Genomic DNA, 17894 nt, shown 5'->3' with positions numbered 1-17894 from the left:
AAAGGTATATGCATACCAGTAGCTGTACTGATGTAATGCCTAATAGCTATGAGTTAACAGCCTTATGTGTAAAATGATACAGTAGAGCCTCTCTATAACAGACAATTTGGGACCAAGATTTCCTATTTTTGCTACAATACAGAAGATTTCCTCCTTCAGAGGTAAAAAGTATGGAGCTTGACCAAAGTCTTTGTCTTTAACATACTTGACTGAAGAATCTTTTTGATAGCCAATATCAGCTTTGTGCATTACCCTGAGTAAACCAGACAAAGAAAAAGCACAAGCTGTGGTAGCTATAGTATCGAGATTCCTTCAAGGCTAGTGTCAGTGCCACACTGTGACATCAACTCCTGTCTTGTCCAGAATGAAGCAGTGCTTTGGGGCTTTGCCAATTTTCTTAAATACAGTAAACAATCTTGGGCTAGACTGGTTACTAACTAGTTAGTCACCCAGCCAGACATCAAAGGAAATTTATGCCCTAAATTTTGAATTCTAAGTAAACAAGTCTCCTTTGTTATAACCTGGAACGATGGTGATATATTTCCGGCCTGATTTAATGCTCGAAAGATTCAAGTTAAGCCAAGGGCTAGAGCGAGGTCTATGCCCTGTGTTCATTTTAAAGAGACTTAACACATAGCTTCTCTAGTTAACGCTATTACAGAAGAAATGCCACTGAAGTGTAAATAATCATTTACAATACCCAAAGAATTATGGCACAATGTAACAAATTGACACTACCAACTTATGATGCAAACAATTAAAGTACCCAGGGTATAATCATCAGAATCAACAACAAAGTGTGGCACTACATCACAACATGCAAACTGACTGAACAGAATGCAGGCCAAAAAATGGGACACTTATATGGACCAATACCAAGTCACCAATAATCAGTTTGAACGTCCACAAAACATATTGGTTATCAGAATATGAAGAAAATACTGTCCTCATACTCACCCGAAACGTATGCCTAACAGGAGATACCTGTACATATAGACAGTTGTGAACAATGCAATATATTATAATTTTCCTATGGATACATAAATACTAAATGTTCCTATGGATACATATACATGAAATTGACAAGCAGAAAACATTGTCAGTGTTCGAACATTAATCAGATGGCTGCAGGTTCAAGGCTACCCAGGTCCACTCATAGATTTTTCCCCTTTCCACACCGTTTCAAACATACTTTATATCAAACAGGCTGTAGGACAAGTGTCTTATAGACTTTCAGCACTGGTGCTGTAAAGCCTTAATAAAAAATAAAGTAGCACACTGGTTAAATGTACATGTAATACTAGTACATGGCCGGGTCACACCACACTTCATAGTTGACCTCACATTAACCCAGTGACTTAGCTAAACATTTAATAGCAATAGTGTATAGTGGTTACACATAGAATAGCAGTTGTAATTAAGCAGCCAACTAATCCCCTTACATCCTATGTGAAATTGTGTGATCAATCATAAACTTTGCTCCACATTAATACGTAATGAATCTAGCTACGTAATTCAACTTCACTATCTATATCTTCATACCAGAAATAGTTGTTGACATAAGGAATTTTACAATACTGCTATCTTACAACTTTATAGTAGAAGACCTTTAAACTGACTTATGTGGAATACTCAGCATCATGATCTTCAACAAGTAAACGTCTCACGTGAGCAGAGCTGATAGACCATAGGGCCACAAAAACTCTACTTGCAGCATGTGCTACGATACATGCAACTCCTGCTTAACGCACCCAGGTCAGTGTTAGTAGTTCTTCAATACAATTCGCCTGTGCTGATCTCCCCGCAAAATCCGGTAAAATCCTCTGAATCCTCACTTCATGCGTCTCAAAATACTTACAAGTTCCAAAGTGGTGGAACCAATCTCTTAGCTCAAAGTCTACACTAGCAAACAGACAGCCACGCTACCTACAAACTAGATCCGGATGATAGTAAGGGAAATTTTCGAGAGCTGACATTTCCGCAATGGCTCGTGATCTAATTAAAAACACGAAGATTTCTCGATTTGCTCCGGATACGTGGTTGTAAAAGTAAAAATATGGCGGCGGTGGTTTGGATGAAAATTATCAAGTGCTATCAAAGACTAGTGTTCGTCTGATTTGTAGCCATTCTCAAGTATTTTGGTTGTTATATAAAGTTTTGTGGCAGGCGAATTTAGCGTTTACAGTTTTGTAGTTTCATTGTAGATAGGTACGTAGAAGTCACTTCTACCGACTTTTAGTTTGTCAGATTTTTTGTGGTTTGAATCTACTGGAATCGCAGCTAAAACTTTTGAAGACATCTACGCAGAAGTTTTGTTACTATTTTCGGTAAAATATTAGGGAGAAAAGTTGTGAATTTATCTTGTCAATTTGGTGCGCACGAAATTTTCAGATTGTGATGAGTCGGCAGTAGAAGATGAACAACCAAAACTACAATATTCCCGCCGTGAAGCGGCCGAAGTATGATCATGTTGATAATCCAAGTAAGTTGTAGATGGGGGGTAGGGCTCGTTAGCTTCCCGGGTTGGTACACGTTGTACCCTTAGGCGTCAAGTTTTTGTGACAAGTTACGGGATAAATTTAGCCCATTTATACAACTGGTTGTGTTAATCGCTAATGGCTTAGTCCAGTTTCCTTTAATTCACATGTATGTGTTTAATGAACAGTTACACCTTGTGTTCGCTCTAATAAAGCGTGCGTTGTTTTTGTATTCTGTTCTGTAGTCAATGGGGATATTCGAGGTATCTACAATGTAGATTTGGCTGGACATCCAATGGGTAGTGACCCAATGTATGGTGGTCGGCCTCCCATGCAACAACAGGGAATGTATGGGATGAACACAGCCCAAAGAGTTGTGGATCATGGTGGCTACCCCATGAATCATGGCATGATGTCTCAGCAGCAGCAACAACAGATGGGTTACCGCAGTACCCTCCAGTCAGCCATGCCCAACCAGGGAAGGATGGTGGGGCCTTTTGCAGCCTCGATTAGTCCAAATGCAGTGGTGGGAGCTAATAACAATCCCCAGATGATCAGCACTATGAATGCTCATGCTGGAATGAATCAGTACCCGCCAGGAATGATGAGATCTCAAGCTCAGCCTCAGATGATGGGAGCTTCACCAAACCCTGGTGGAATGAGAATGGGATCTCCAAATACAGCAGCCCATGTTGGCCCAATCAGCACAAGTGGAGATCCAACTCCATTCCAGCCACCGATTAGTGGAAACAATTTGGGAGTTTACAATCGTACACCCAACCCAGGTGGCGGTAGCCTTGTAGCACAGAACTCTGCAGTAACAGCAGGCCAGAAACGAAACAGTCTCAGTCCTTACCAATACAGAGCTCCATCATATTCACCGAACAGTACCCCTCCAACTGGGCCCACACAAACTTCTTTCCAAGGCACACCACCACCACCACCTAGCTATAACTCAACAAGCACCTCTCTTCCCAGTGTCAACCAAGCCAGTACATATCAGGTAGTCCCCCCTAATCAGACAGCTCCGATTAACTCTAATCAACTTCCGTTGCCGAGCTCATCAGCGCAAGAAGCAAGCAATTCTCCTTGTTCCGCCCCTGGCACACCAACTGCTACAAGCACAGTTCATTCACAAGATACAACGTCATTGTCCCAGTTAAGTCCCTTAACAGTTATGGCTAATGACACATCTGTTTTGGGAACCTCAAGTCAGAGAACCAGCAACACCGATCTAGCCGCTTCCAGCATTGGTCAAGACTCGGCAGTGGCTTCACAAGCATCCTCTCAGCAGGTAAATATGCATGTTTATTTTGTATTGCTTAAATCTCATGAATATATCTCTTTTGTCTTTAGGCTGTGAATAGTGATGGAGGGGCAGGCATTGCTTCCAATTCAAATCCTAACTCAGAACAACTATCAGACAGTTACCATTCTCTGACCTCCACTATGCAGCCATTATCTGCTGGTTCTGCTCTCTCCAGCAATTCTTTTGCCATCCCAACTGGTAGTAATAATGCTATGATGTCGAGTGGGACCAACAACAATGGAATTGCTAACAATGTGTCTAGTACCAGTTCAGCTGCCATTTCAGAACTTCCAGGTATGAAGGGAGCTACCGTTGGCGGAGCAGGTGGTGGACTCACCAATCCTCAGTCAGATCCAGAGAAGCGCAAGCTTATACAGCAACAACTTGTTTTATTACTGCACGCTCACAAATGCCAGAGAAGAGAGCGAGAGCAAGCAAATAACCCTGAGTACCAATCATGTAGATTGGCTCACTGTCGTACAATGAAAAACGTCCTTAACCACATGACAGAATGTCCTGATGGTAAAGCATGCCAAGGTGCGTTTAACTGTTAACTGTTAGACTTGGTGATTTTGTCTTATTGCTTTTCAAGTGTTTTTGTTAAAAACTTGTGTACACAAATGTCCAATTACAAATGGCTTCTGGTAATATATACATTGGGAAACCCTATTGGCCATGTTATAGATTTGAAAATGTGGTGTGCTTTAATTGGTTACTATGTGTTTGTTTTGTTGTCACTACAGTTCCCCACTGTGCATCATCAAGACAGATCATTCAACATTGGAAAAATTGTAGTCGACCAGACTGTCCTGTGTGTCAGCCATTGAAGGGTGTAGGTGGCAATAGAGGTGAGCTAGATGGTAGGGTTTTAGTATGGATGGTGTAGGTTGTCTATGCGTCTCAGTATTGTGCAATGTAGTGTGTGTCTGTGTATATGAACGGAGCCAGGCGGGGCAGCATAGCCAAGTGGTTAGGGCGTCCGCCTGGTAATCGAAAGGTTCCAGGTTCAATTCCCAGCTGGGCCACTTTGGTGTTGTTGTTTCCTTGAGCAAGAAACTTTACTCACATAGCTCCAGTCTACCCAGCTGTTAAAATGGGGACCTGGTGGCCTGGGAAAGCAAATGCTCAACTGTCCATGTCTCGTATAGCAGTTGAAGGTACAGGTGGGACTTTGGGGTGCCCACACCTTCAACTGTGACATGGTACAGCCTCCTGCAGGTTACTAGTCCTGCCTCAGGAGGGCATGCCTGCGCTGACTCATAGCACCTGAATAGTGTGCACAGGTGCCCCAGTGCTGGCCACTGGGCAGCATGACTGCTTAGCAGCAGCTGAAGGCTTTGCTTTTGCTTTTGCTTTGCTGTGTGTGTGTGTTTACATATGTATATTTTGTTGTGCATGTGTTGTGCTTGCACGTTTTACGGTTTGGGAAATAATTCTTGTATAGCAGAAACTGGAGACAGCTCATCTTAAAAATTACTAAAACAAATCCACTGTAATTAATGCACACCGTATATAGTAGACTTTATGTCTCACTGAGCACTAAGTGATTCAGGTATACATTGTTATTGTAGGTCAGTTTAGTGGTCCTGGAACTAACACTAACCAAGGTGGTGGTGGTGGTGGTGGTATGGATATGATGATGCCATCACCTTCGTCACAGATTAGGCAACAGCAACAAGAGTTCCAACAGCCTGGTAAGTTATTTGTAATAGTCTCTGCTGCCAATTCTATTTTAGTAACTCTCTGTCACTCGCATGTGCACACACAACACACACACACACACTTTGCTTATGCTTGTCCAAGTATCAGTTCATTTCCAGAAATCTCTTACCTATCCAAGGGATGCTGAGTAATTTTATTTACAAGCTTCTGTACTGAGGGCCCCCATGTATAGCAAAAACCAATAATGGAGACCTGGGTCGGTTTATGGAAGCAAAGTCTTCCTCAAGCATAATGATGTTGGCATGCAAGGCTACAGTGATTCTACTAGGTTCAATCCTACCACAATAAAGAGGCGCGCGTGCACACACATTACCATATGTGCTCCCAACATGGGTATAAAAATTTTATGCGATTTTACTTTTTAGGGATGAACATGCAACTGGACCAAATGCAAAATCGACGTATGGATGGTTACTCCTCGTGGGGTGGTGATAGCCATGGGATGCAACATAACACAAGCATGAACAATCAATCAGGTGAGTCTATACAGTACCTTAGATCTGATACAGTGGAGCCTCTCTTAACAAAATAGAGAGCCGTCCATAGTAAGTATATTCCCTGGCTCCGTTCATTTTTGTCTCTCAAAGAGGAATATTTCAGCAAAATACCAAAGTGTTTGTTTCCAAACTATGATAAATTACAATTTTACATTTAAGTTTGTGTGTAATGTTATCTTTGAAGGTTGTGTCTATTAATAGAATAAATGTGTATTTGTTTTATAGTTATGGCAACTTTAATGAGAGGTTCTAACATGGTGGACCAACCAATGCAAGGTGCACAGTCATGGCACCAGGACGTCAGTGCCGATCTCAGACAGCACCTTGTCCGCAAGCTGTAAGTGTTTATACTGTGTGCCATATTTTTTGTTTGTTTGTTAAATGCAGTATGTACTGTATTAATTGTTTATGTGCTGTAGGGTAACTACAATCTATCCAGTACAAGACCAAACAGCACTTCAGGATCGCAGGGTGATGAGTCTCATACAGTATGCTAAGAAGGTTGAAAAGAGCATGTTTGAAGTAGCTCGAAGCAGAGTAAGTTTGTAGTGCGTGCACGCATGTGTATTGAGTGCATTGCATGTGATATGTGTTATTGTGCACCTTTATGCATGTTGCACAATGTGTTATTAATTTATTTGTGCTCTCATTTTAGGAGCAATACTATGAGTTACTTGCAGAAAAGATATATAAGATCCAGAAAGAACTAGAAGAAAGAAGAACAAGAGTGATGATGCAGGGAGGCAACAAAGGTCTGATGAAATATCTGTTCCTCCCAATGCATGATTTACTCCTCATTTGAAAATAATTGTTGCCAGCTTAGTCTTAGCTGTGATTTCTAATTAACGCCCACCACACTGGTGCATTTTTATGTTTTCGTGTATAAGTGTTTGTGGTGCAATATGAGTGGGCTAACAGTTTGACAGTAATTTGATGATTGGTGACGTTTTAAGGTCTTTTTCTGGCCTTATAAGTGTAAATATGTAAACCAAGATTATTTGTAGGATACGCTCGGACTAAATGGTCTACACTATGATAGCTATGAATAAGTTTTGGTCAATTATTAATGAATACAGCTGACCTGGTATACTGGATACAAGCATTGGATTGCACAGGACAATAGTGTTATATTCAAAACACCTGGTAGCTCTTCTCTCTTGTAAAGTGATACCTAACGGAATAATTAAGCGTGACTGTATGTTTATATATGCATTGTTTGTGCTATAGGAATGCAAGTTGGTTCGGAGTATAACATGGGCTCGGATCCTGCTCTCTGGACCGGAGGTAGTGCTGGTCCCATGCCAGGAATGGGTGGAGCCAATATGGGGGGATCCCCTTATCCAATGAACCCTGGTACCCCGTATAATGTTCCAGGAGGAATGGATATGGTGGGCTACAATCAACAGCAGAAGACCCCAAATATGAGTATGTAAATATATTGTGTGTAGAGATAAGAGAGGAACACAAGCACACTAGTCACAATACTAATAATTTGGTTAAGCATGAAGTATCTGGTAAAATTAACTTGGTTAGTGCATACAGTCAAAATAGCTTTTTTCAACTATAAGAAGTTTCAAAGCAAATCAGAATTCATTTCATGTTTGTTGGCTCCTTGATTAATCTGATCCACATCATGCAGGGTTGTAATGCCAGGTCAGTTATTCTCCAGACAATCAGCTTAGGAGACCACCTTCATGACTTCACAACAAAAACATTGTTTTAGCTTTTGGTCATTAGAACATAAATTGTGACCGGATCTGTGAAAAGGGGTCTTATAGCCTTTCCAAGTATGACGAGTCATAATTTGTTATGTGTTTAACCCATTGTCTTAAAGTTACATCCATGTTAGGAGTGTAAAGTGACCAATCAGGCTGGTACCATACACACAAGTCAATTTATGGATTGCCAAGTACATACAATTGAAGTGTTCTATTTAATGCCCACTTAGATTCTGAAAATGGAAAATTTATTATATTGATTGCATCATGTTTTAATTTCTGTAGTGATCCCTTCTTCTCCAGCAACACAAATGGATGCTTTTCTTCAAAGCCTCAGTTCACCAAATCGTCCACCACCCAGTGTTCCACCCCCATCTGTGCCAGGAGTGCCTCCATCGCCAGCAAACCGTCCAGAGGTATTCTATTTAATGCACACTCCATAATGCCATGACAATAGGGAATACCTACCTACACTAAATGAATGAAATGCTTTCTCTGGGGAATGGTCATGGTTGTAGTAATTTTCAGTAATCTCTATTCAAAAAGGTTTTGATGTCCTATAGCATTGATACATTAATAGCACGTACAATTCAATACTTTTACAACCATTACCTCAGTTTTATTCACAATTTGGTGTGCTGTCTACATTGTTAACATCTAGAAAGGCATTAAAATCACTTGCTTGTTTACAGCAGACTAAAGCTGGTGGTGACTTTGCTCAGAAACTTCAGAATATCAGAGGAGGAGACCTTTATGGTAGCAAAGAGCAATTAATGTCAGATATGTCAGTGCCTTCAGTTGGCAAACAGCAACCGCCATCGGGGAAAGACATGGGTGGGAAATCCGCTGCCAACTATTCAGGGAAGAACTCAGACTTGTCTACAATGGAAGCCAGTTCTTCTGATGCAGCCAGTAGTGTGGCTGCTACAAGTACGACACACTGTAGTGGAAATGGACTGGGTGGAAAGCCTGCTTCGGTTTCATCACCAAGCCAACAGCAGTTGCCCATCTCTTCAATGGTGAAGCGAGAGGTGAAGCAAGAAATGGATACAACATCATCTTTCACACCCTCACGGCATAATTCTGTCTCATCAGTAGCCAATACTCCTGCAGAAGTAAGCTCAAACTAGTAGTGCTCACATAAGCTTATTCAATGTTTCATTTGTGGCTTTGTTTATTAGGTAAAGCAGGAGGCAGCAGTGAAGACAGAGTCGGCATCTCCAGCTCCCCACATGTCACCAGCTCTAAGACGAGCATCATCAGCAGGTGTATCCATCAAGACTGATGTCAAGATTCCTAAAAAAGGTATGAAACAATTAATCCTCTTTATATCATCTGATCTGGGTATTGACTCAATGTTGGTGTTTTTATAGAATTTTCACCAGAAGACTTGCTTGATGCCTTGTCTCCAGTCTTAGATATGTTGTACGACCAGTTTCCCGACTGTTTACCATTCAGACAACCAGTGGATCCAACCCTACTACAAATACCCGTGAGTGCCACTATACCATACAGAGGGAAACTTTGGAGGAGGAAAAATTTGGTGAATCGAGCAAAATATCACTGTTGGCGAAATAAAATTTGGCGAATTGTTATCAAAGCGCACGCCCTATTTAATTAATTGGATTACTGATCGCTGTGTGTGAGTACTCGGAGTGCCACGCCTCTTTGGCGCCTGGAGTCAGCTATTAACTAAAAGTAATACTATATAGACAGTAGATCTATACCCTTTGGAATATTGAATATCGTTCTTAATATGGTAGGACTCGCTACTTTTCACGCCCGCAGTAGCTAGCTACCTAGTGAAGTATAGTTGAGGCAGGCTTGGCTCTAGCATGATGCTTGGACCAGTAGCCCTTAGTCAAGTAGAAAATTGACTAGTTCGAGGCTTGGTTTACTATTTCCTTGGCCAGCAAAATATTTGGATGGGGAAAATTTGGCGAATTCACAGTCATTCGCCAAATTCGTCAAATTTTAATGGCGCCAAAGTTTCCCTCCATACGGTATAACCTGTTGTGCTTGTCCATGCATGAAATGTTTTACTAGTATTTGTGTATGAAGTTAAAATTCTTACAAAATTGAAACTACATATTTAGTTTTGTGGTACTGTTTTTGAACAAGATTTATAGTACTGAAACAACAACTTTATTGCTGTTGAGACGGAGACAAGACCTCAGTGTTGTTGCTATACAATTCACCATCTAAAATAGGAACATTAGGAAGGTGAACTTAGCTGTTTGAGGAAGAAAGCTGACCACACCTGTGAGACTGAAATATACAATAGCCCAATGAAAAGGACAGAAATATTGTTATAGTTTATTTGAACTTTAATACTGTCTGAAACATTGTGTTATTTTTTACACTCGTGTTGGTGGTTGATGCAGTTTTGTTGTAGCTTGTTTCTGGATGTTGTAGTTGTGGAAAAGTAATCATGTAATTCTGGTGTCGCTGTTAGCCCTGAACAAAATTTTACGCAATGAATGCCTAAATGTGGCAATCTTCATTTATTAACATCATCATATACTTTCACTGTATGGGTAAAAACCCTAGGTACATATTAATCCTAGTTACACCACAAATTACAAAGCCATTGGAACGATGATCCAAAAAGTTACAGTACTTGTTTATGGCTACTTGACTAATCCAGAAACATTTGTGTAATATACTTACGTGTTTTACACAACCTGGATAAAGTTTTGTAAGTTTTTTATTTGTGATGGTTAAATTTGTTCCTTTTGAATGTGGAAACGCTTATTTTAAGGAGTGCTTCAAATTGCGCAGTTTACCACCTCATGTTGGTATACAGTATACAATGCCATATCATTAACTCTGTTCTGCATCCCAGCTATTTCATTGGCATAGTGATGATGATGTAAACTATACCACCATAAGCCACAATTGATGTGCTTTCATCATAATGGCCAGTATACATGCTAAGTGTGCACTGTTGTCAATAGTGCTTCAGAGTTCACCATCCACGCCTCCTTTCATAGCATAGTGTAAGCTATTTACACTAAAGGTGACAAGAAGCTTTTATATTGTCACTTTTGGATAACCTTCTGTATTAGAAACTGTAAATTTTGTACCTGGTTAGCTAGTGTACTAAAAAAGTGATAGAAAATTTGCCCAGTGTAGGTTTAATCATGCGTGGATTGTGTAGGGGTGACTTGAGTGCATTATATGTACATATTGTACAGGACTACTTTGATATCATCAAAAAGCCTATTGACTTGTCAACTATCAGCAAGAGACTAGAAGAAGGCTTCTATAAGACACCATGGGAGGTATGAATGTTTGCCACAGCTACTTTTGTGCATGTATATACCTTTTTTGTTGTGTTTAGTTTTGTGAAGACATTTGGTTGATGTTTGACAATTGCTGGACTTATAATAAAAAGAATACTCGTGTCTATAAGATGGGCATGAAGTTGTCAGAAGTGTTCGATATGCATATTGATGAAGCCATGGTAAAGTTAGGCTACTGTTGTGGACGACGGGTAAATATAGATGGTGTGTAAGTAAACATGACCTATGTGTTATCTCTCTTATTGTATAGTATGCGTTCAGTCCACAAGTGCTCTACTGTTACAGTAGAAATGTCTGTCCCATTTCTCGGGACACCACTTATTGGAGCTATCAAAACAGGTGTGTGTAAAGTGTTGTGTTAACAATGGGGATGGAATGGCTAGTAACTGTTGTTTGTTGTTGTAGGTATGTATTCTGTACTAAGTGCTTTAGTGAGATACAAGGAGATACAGTTACAGTTGGAGAAGATCTCAATAGCTCCAGGTACAGGGTGTACGTGTGTGTTTGTTTTACACAGTATACTAACTATGTATACAAGTATGTACGTACATGCACGCATGCACCCAAATTGCAAACAAGCACGCACTACACACACACACTATACGTTTTACACTTGTTACTTTGTTCTTGTAGCCAAATCGAAAAAAGTTTATTTATTGAAATGAAAAACAATTCCATTGAGAAAGAACCGTAAGCCCATGCTATCATTTATATTGCCATTATTTATACCAACCCTTTCTGCCTTACTAGGATGGTCAGCTGTGTTCACTGTGGCCGCAGGATGCATCGGATCTGTGTGCTCTACTTTGAACCACTCTGGCCAGAAGGGTAAGAGATGAACTGCATTAGACACATGAAAATTACAACTACAACTTGACCTGTTTGATTGGTTTAGCCAGCATGCATCCACCATTGTAACACTGAAATATACCAGTGACCCAGATATTTCATGGGATGTCACCTTGACATTTGTACTCAAGTTCTGAAAGTTTATAATTTTGTTGGTTTGTCCATATCTTTATGTATGGATCAATGAAGCTGTACAATTGTAAAGGTTTTATAGTGTGGTGTTACTTTGTAGTATACTTGTGCTTGTTTTTGTTGCAGTTATCATTGTCGTTCTTGTGCCAAGAAGCAAGGAATTCCTAAGAAGGAGAACAAATTTTCTGCTAAGCGTAAGCTCTTCACAGCAAAAAGTGTATAACCATTTTTGTTACTGATAATACAGGGCTAGCTCCTACTCGACTGGGCACATTTTTAGAAGATCGTGTAAACAACTTTTTACATCAGGCAAACGTCACTACAGGAGAGATCACCATTCGATTAGTATCAAACACTGAAAAGACATTAGAAACAAGATCAGGCATGAATAGCAGGTGAGTCTTTATCTCTATCTGTGGTATTATTGGCTTACTGTTTATTATTTTTTAAAGATTTGGGAGTGACTTTCCAGCTCAGTTTCCTTTTAAAGCCAAGGCCATGTTTGTTTTCCAAGAATGTGATGGAGTTGATTTGTGTATATTTGGCATGCACGTCCAGGAGTATGGCTCTGAGTGTCCCAACCCCAACTCAAGGTACGCACGCTCGCACACATGTGAAAAGGAGGATGTCATCACTACCATATAGTATGATTATACCAGCACAAATAAGAGCACCCTTGTTCTGAGAAGATTTGACAGGCCATGCAGCCAATTCCCTGTGGGTTTCTAGTGGGTTGTGCTATGCCTCATGTTACAGTTTGGGCATTTAAAAAGTCCTCACCTTTAGCTTTTGGCTGCCAACTCACACACATGCACACACTACCTACATACACGTTTAGACTTGCACTGTTATATTAATTGTTATGAATTTGTATTCCTTGTAGACGTGTGTATATATCCTACTTGGACAGTGTACACTATTTCCAGCCTAAACAATACCGTACATTAGTATATCATGAGATTCTCATTGGCTATTTGGAGCATGTGAGGACCCAAGGGTAAGCTACGTGCCTTAGGAATGTAGTTGTAATTGACCCTCTCCTCTGCAGTTTCGAGACAGCACACATTTGGGCATGTCCTCCTAGTGAAGGTGATGATTATATTTATCACTGTCACCCTCCAGAGCAGAAAATCCCCAAGCCACGCAGGTTACAGGATTGGTATCGTAAAATGATTGAGAGAGCAAAGGCAGAAAAAGTTATTTATGACTGGAAGGTACTTTTGTCTTCTTATATGTGTGTTGTGTGGGTGTGAGTGTGTATGCATGCATGCATGCGTGCATATTGTATATAATATATATGTTGCACACTGTTTATCGTAGGATATGCACCGACAGTCACTGGACGATGAACTAACGAGTGTTACAGAACTGCCGTACTTTGATGGGGACTTCTGGCCCAATGTCATTGAGGAGCAAATTAAGGAGTTGGACCAAGAAGAGAGGGCTCAAGCATCTGGAGAAGTAAGTGTGAGCTAAGAAATCCTTTGTCATCTAGAAGTCTTCTATATAATTACCGTATAAAGCTTCTTAAACAGCTTAATAAAACATACAAATATATACTCTAATAGAACATACACCTTCTACTATCAAAATAATCTAATTGAACAGTCATCTCAACTTTGTATGTGTACTAGGTCATTTTTTAGACGCAATATAACACATGGAGATATCTCACAACTAAATATAGGGTATCAAAAAGGCCTTGTAAAATACAAAACTTTTGGAAGGTTATGTTTATTCACAAGTGGTTGGGAATTACAGGGCAGAGGATCAAAGAAGGCAACTAGCAAGAAAGCCACCAGCAAGAAAAGTAAAATCTCCTCCAAAAAGGCTATGATCCCAGCTGGGAGCTGTGATCTCTCACAAAGAATATTTAACATAATGGAAAAACACAAGGAGGTGAGTAGTTAAGAGGCCAAAAAATAAGAGAGTTGAGTTGATGCTATTTTTAGGTATTCTTTGTCATCTATTTGCAAACACCAAACAATGAAGCACTACCAAGCACGGTTGATCCTGATCCTATCATGGTGTGTGATATGATGGAGGGAAGAGACTCTTTCCTGACTATGGCTCGCGAACGGCACTTAGAGTTTTCATCGCTAAGAAGAACGAAGTACTCTACAATGGTCATGTTATATGAGCTTCATAACCAGGGCTCAGCCGGATTTGTGTACACGTGTAATACTTGCCGCATGCACGTGGAGACAAGATACCATTGTTCTGAGTGTGAGGTATGCTTTGTTGTGCTTGCGCATGTGTGTGTATTGTTTGTCTGCCTATGCTCATAGTGCTTGTGTTGCTTGTTGGTCTGCATGTTTCCAACTTTTTCATATTTGTTGTAGGACTTTGATTTGTGTGTGACTTGTTATCGAGAGAAGGGTCACGAACACAAGATGGAGATGCTTGGTCTTGGATTAGAGTTTGAGGGCGACTCTGAACCACAGCAACCCCAGAATCCTCATGAAGCAAGAAAGCAATCAATTCAGAAGTGCATCCAATCACTTGTGCACGCTTGTCAGTGTCGTGACATGTCATGCAAACTGCAGAGTTGTATAAAGATGAAGAGAGTGATACGACACACACGGGACTGCAGACTACGAAACAATGGAAACTGTTCTATCTGTAAACAATTTGTGGCTCTCTGTTTGTATCACGCACGAAACTGTAAAGAAGCTCGTTGTTCGGTACCACTGTGCAGCAATATCAAACAGAAACTGGAGAAACAACGTAGAGAGCAACAGATTCATCAAGATCGTCTGATTATGCGTAGGATGGTTGAGATGAGAGCACACTCTGGTGCCCCTACACCTTCTGGTCATGTTGCAGCATCACCCGCCCCAAATACACCTCGTACAGCACAACGAAAGTCTCCTTCTGCATCTCCCCATCCCTCAGTTACATCAGTATCACCAAAGCCAAAACCACAGCAGCAAAGTCCTGGAGAAGGTGGGGCTAGTGCAGGTGGTGGCAAGGCTATGGGGAACATGACAGAATTGGTACCATCAACAACAACAACAACAACAACAACAATGGAATCAACTCCACCCCAGCAACAGAAACCTCCTGTTAATGCTCCTAATATGAACTCACCCAGTCAAGTACCACAGATGCAACAGCAACAACAACCGCAGCAACAGCACCACCACCACCAACAACAGCAGATGACTGATTCTGGATTCAATTTAGATATGCCAGGGATGCAGCCAACACCTAGAAGTTACCAGATGACAGATATGTCCATGTCTCAGCAGCCCCACCATGTACAGCAGCAAGTGGCTAGACAACAGTTCATTGGAGGTGGCGGTGGTGGTGCGTCAGCTTATCAAGGACATTACACTAATCCAAGAGTAATGCATCAGTCCCCTCAACAGTATCTTTCTCAGCAGCAGCAGCAGCATCACCAACAACAACAGCAAATGTATATGCAACAGATGCGGCAACAGCAGCAGCAGCAACAACAGAGGCAATTACTTGCTGCTGCTGCTGCTGCCGGTGGTGGATACCAGGGACAGTACAGCAATGCAAGTATGATGCACCAGGTGCAGCAACAGTACCACCCAGCTCAACAGCAGCAGCACATGTACGCACAAGGACCGCAGGGGCCAGTCAATAATCACCATATGATGACTCATCAGACATACCACCAGTCAATGCATCCCCAAATGATTGGACATCACGGCACAGGTCCCCCACCATATCCAGGTGGCAGGAATCCAATGATGGGGCAAGGCCAAAGAATGGTAGCTACAGGACCAGGCATGATGCAACAGCAGCAGCAATTGCAGTACATACAGCAGCAGCAGCAGCAGCAGCAGCAGCAGCAGCAGCAGCAACATGCTCAGATGCAAATGACTAGACAAGATCAGCTACTGAAGTTAGCTGATGAACTATAATTCATGACTTAGTACTACTTCATTTTTCGCTTCATTTTTTTTTGTCTTTTCAAGGTACTTACTTTACTTATACAGAACTGTCATCACAAATCTCTACTACCAGTGACTATTCATATTTTGTTTCCTTATAGCACTTTGTTTAACAGATGTTGCTACTTCGAACCACTATTAAAAAAATAATATGCATCTATGAGATGTCTGCTGCATTACCATATTGTATTTTGTGCCAAACATGAACTCTCTCTTTGTCTCATTTTTATGCACAGCAAACATTTTATAGACAGGCAAAAGCAAACAGAAACAGTGCTTGTTTTCTGTCCCTTCCCTTTACACAGCTATGTATGTGTTATATTTAGATTAAAGATCATTTTTATATGCACTATATATTATATCATGTCAGTACGTGTTATACTGTAGTTGTAAATTTTAATTGTCATTTTTCTTTAATCATCTATGTATATTTGACGAGTTGATAGTATTAATGTAGTGAAACAGAGGTAACAGATTCAAATGTGTAGTGTCATGAGTCGCATGTGCAGTGAAACCTGTCTTAAGCTGGTCACTATCAAGCCAAATTTTTTGGCCTTAATAGGTCGCTTTTTCAGACAGGTTAAGTAGTATTTAGCCTCTTCATTTGAGGTGGCCGCCCTACTACAGGTTTCACTGTGTAAAGTGGTCAAAATAGTTACTAAATTCCCTATTAAAACAGTCAGTTGTATAATAATATCTTTAAAATTCATTATAGCTATGTAAGGTTTGCCAACTGCTGTACTGTTATATATAACAACTCACCACTGCATTGTGCCAAGCGTTTGAGTTGAAATGCTTTCATTTAAATGTTAAGTGTTATAAAACATGGTTACAATGTTTCTAGAAATTCAGCTTAGGCCACCAATTGTAGATTCCTTGTTTCCTGTCACCCACCTACATGGTAATTTTAGAGCCGCATGCAAATTATTGTTGCATTTGATAGTCACGTGACCCATATATTATTACTACTGGCAGGGAGTTGTGTGGTCATGTCATTAGGCACCAGCCTATTATGCTAGCATAATTTTGAGCATAATAGGTACCTGAAAGCATCGAGCATAATGCTAGCATAATAGGCAGAATAATTGTCATACTGTAAGCAAAAATGTACACCACAGAAAAAGGTTGACTTACAATAACAGAACAGTCGATGCCATTCATACAGCATTAAGTAGTTATTTGACATGACCAAATTCTTAATGCACAACGAGTACATTTCAGTTGTTCATAAGCCAAAGTTTATCAATATCCATTAGAAAGTAATAAAAAATGGGAACTGTAGCAAAAAGTTTGGGCACAATTATGAGCATAATAGGCAAAATTTTTTAGCACTGCAGCATAGCATAATAGGCTAAATTAAAAGCATAATAGGCTGGTGCCTACGGCTACATGTCATTGGGATGAAGATTTTAGTGGGATAGGTGGACAAATGCCTTTCTAGCTGCGCAGGAAACGAGAGGTCTGCAACACTTCGAATCTAACCTTCTAGAGGTTCGAATCTTGTCGAATCCCAGTAAAATCTTACAAATCACAACTAACCTTGAATCTAGCCCTCCTGAATCTGAGAGAGAAAAGCAATTAGGAATTAATGGGCTCCCTTTAATATTCTTGATATTAAATAATAGATTTTAACAATATAATAATAGTCGCCCACCCACATGGTATTTTTTGTCTGACTAGAACGGGAAACAAGGAATTTACTATATTATTGTTGGCCTCGTGCATCATGCATATCATCTACAGTTTCATCTTTCCAAACCCAACTATGTCACAATGACCCTGTATCCCTATACTTGTATCGTGGATATGTAAAGAGTTTTGCGGTCCTACGAGTCTGTAGGAGACACATAGGCAGAGACAATTATAATTTTTTTTAAACCCCAGGCAAACTAAAGCTTTACCTGACATTGATACACTGCTGCTTTATGCAATTTGGCATTCAGGAAATACATCAATAGATTT

At 40.4% G+C, this 17894-nt stretch overlaps 1 protein-coding gene across 2 annotated transcripts; it reads left to right on the top strand.

The window, feature by feature from the left end:
* The first annotated feature begins 2041 nt into the window (after positions 1 to 2041).
* On the top strand, positions 2042 to 16367 carry LOC136238473 (CREB-binding protein-like). 2 transcript variants are annotated; one of them, XM_066029002.1, is made up of 29 exons: positions 2042 to 2482; positions 2723 to 3771; positions 3834 to 4323; positions 4530 to 4634; positions 5358 to 5480; positions 5874 to 5984; positions 6231 to 6342; positions 6425 to 6542; positions 6661 to 6757; positions 7233 to 7430; positions 8009 to 8139; positions 8419 to 8838; positions 8905 to 9028; positions 9097 to 9215; positions 10921 to 11007; positions 11067 to 11219; positions 11279 to 11367; positions 11434 to 11511; positions 11662 to 11718; positions 11779 to 11856; positions 12136 to 12203; positions 12257 to 12404; positions 12462 to 12602; positions 12893 to 13006; positions 13058 to 13223; positions 13330 to 13470; positions 13771 to 13908; positions 13962 to 14240; positions 14352 to 16367. In XM_066029002.1, exons 1-29 carry the CDS (start codon positions 2416 to 2418, stop codon positions 15900 to 15902), a joined length of 6552 nt encoding a protein of 2183 aa, XP_065885074.1. In that variant the 5' UTR covers positions 2042 to 2415; the 3' UTR covers positions 15903 to 16367. The 2 variants fall into 2 exon arrangements, with proteins under 2 accessions (XP_065885074.1, XP_065885073.1); XM_066029001.1 differs by having other exon boundaries at positions 8416 to 8838.
* Positions 16368 to 17894: the final 1527 nt, after the last annotated feature.

This window comes from Dysidea avara, chromosome 11, assembly GCF_963678975.1.
Source record: "Dysidea avara chromosome 11, odDysAvar1.4, whole genome shotgun sequence".
Lineage (NCBI taxonomy): Eukaryota > Metazoa > Porifera > Demospongiae > Dictyoceratida > Dysideidae > Dysidea > Dysidea avara.
This window is presented reverse-complemented; position numbering and strand designations above follow the sequence as displayed.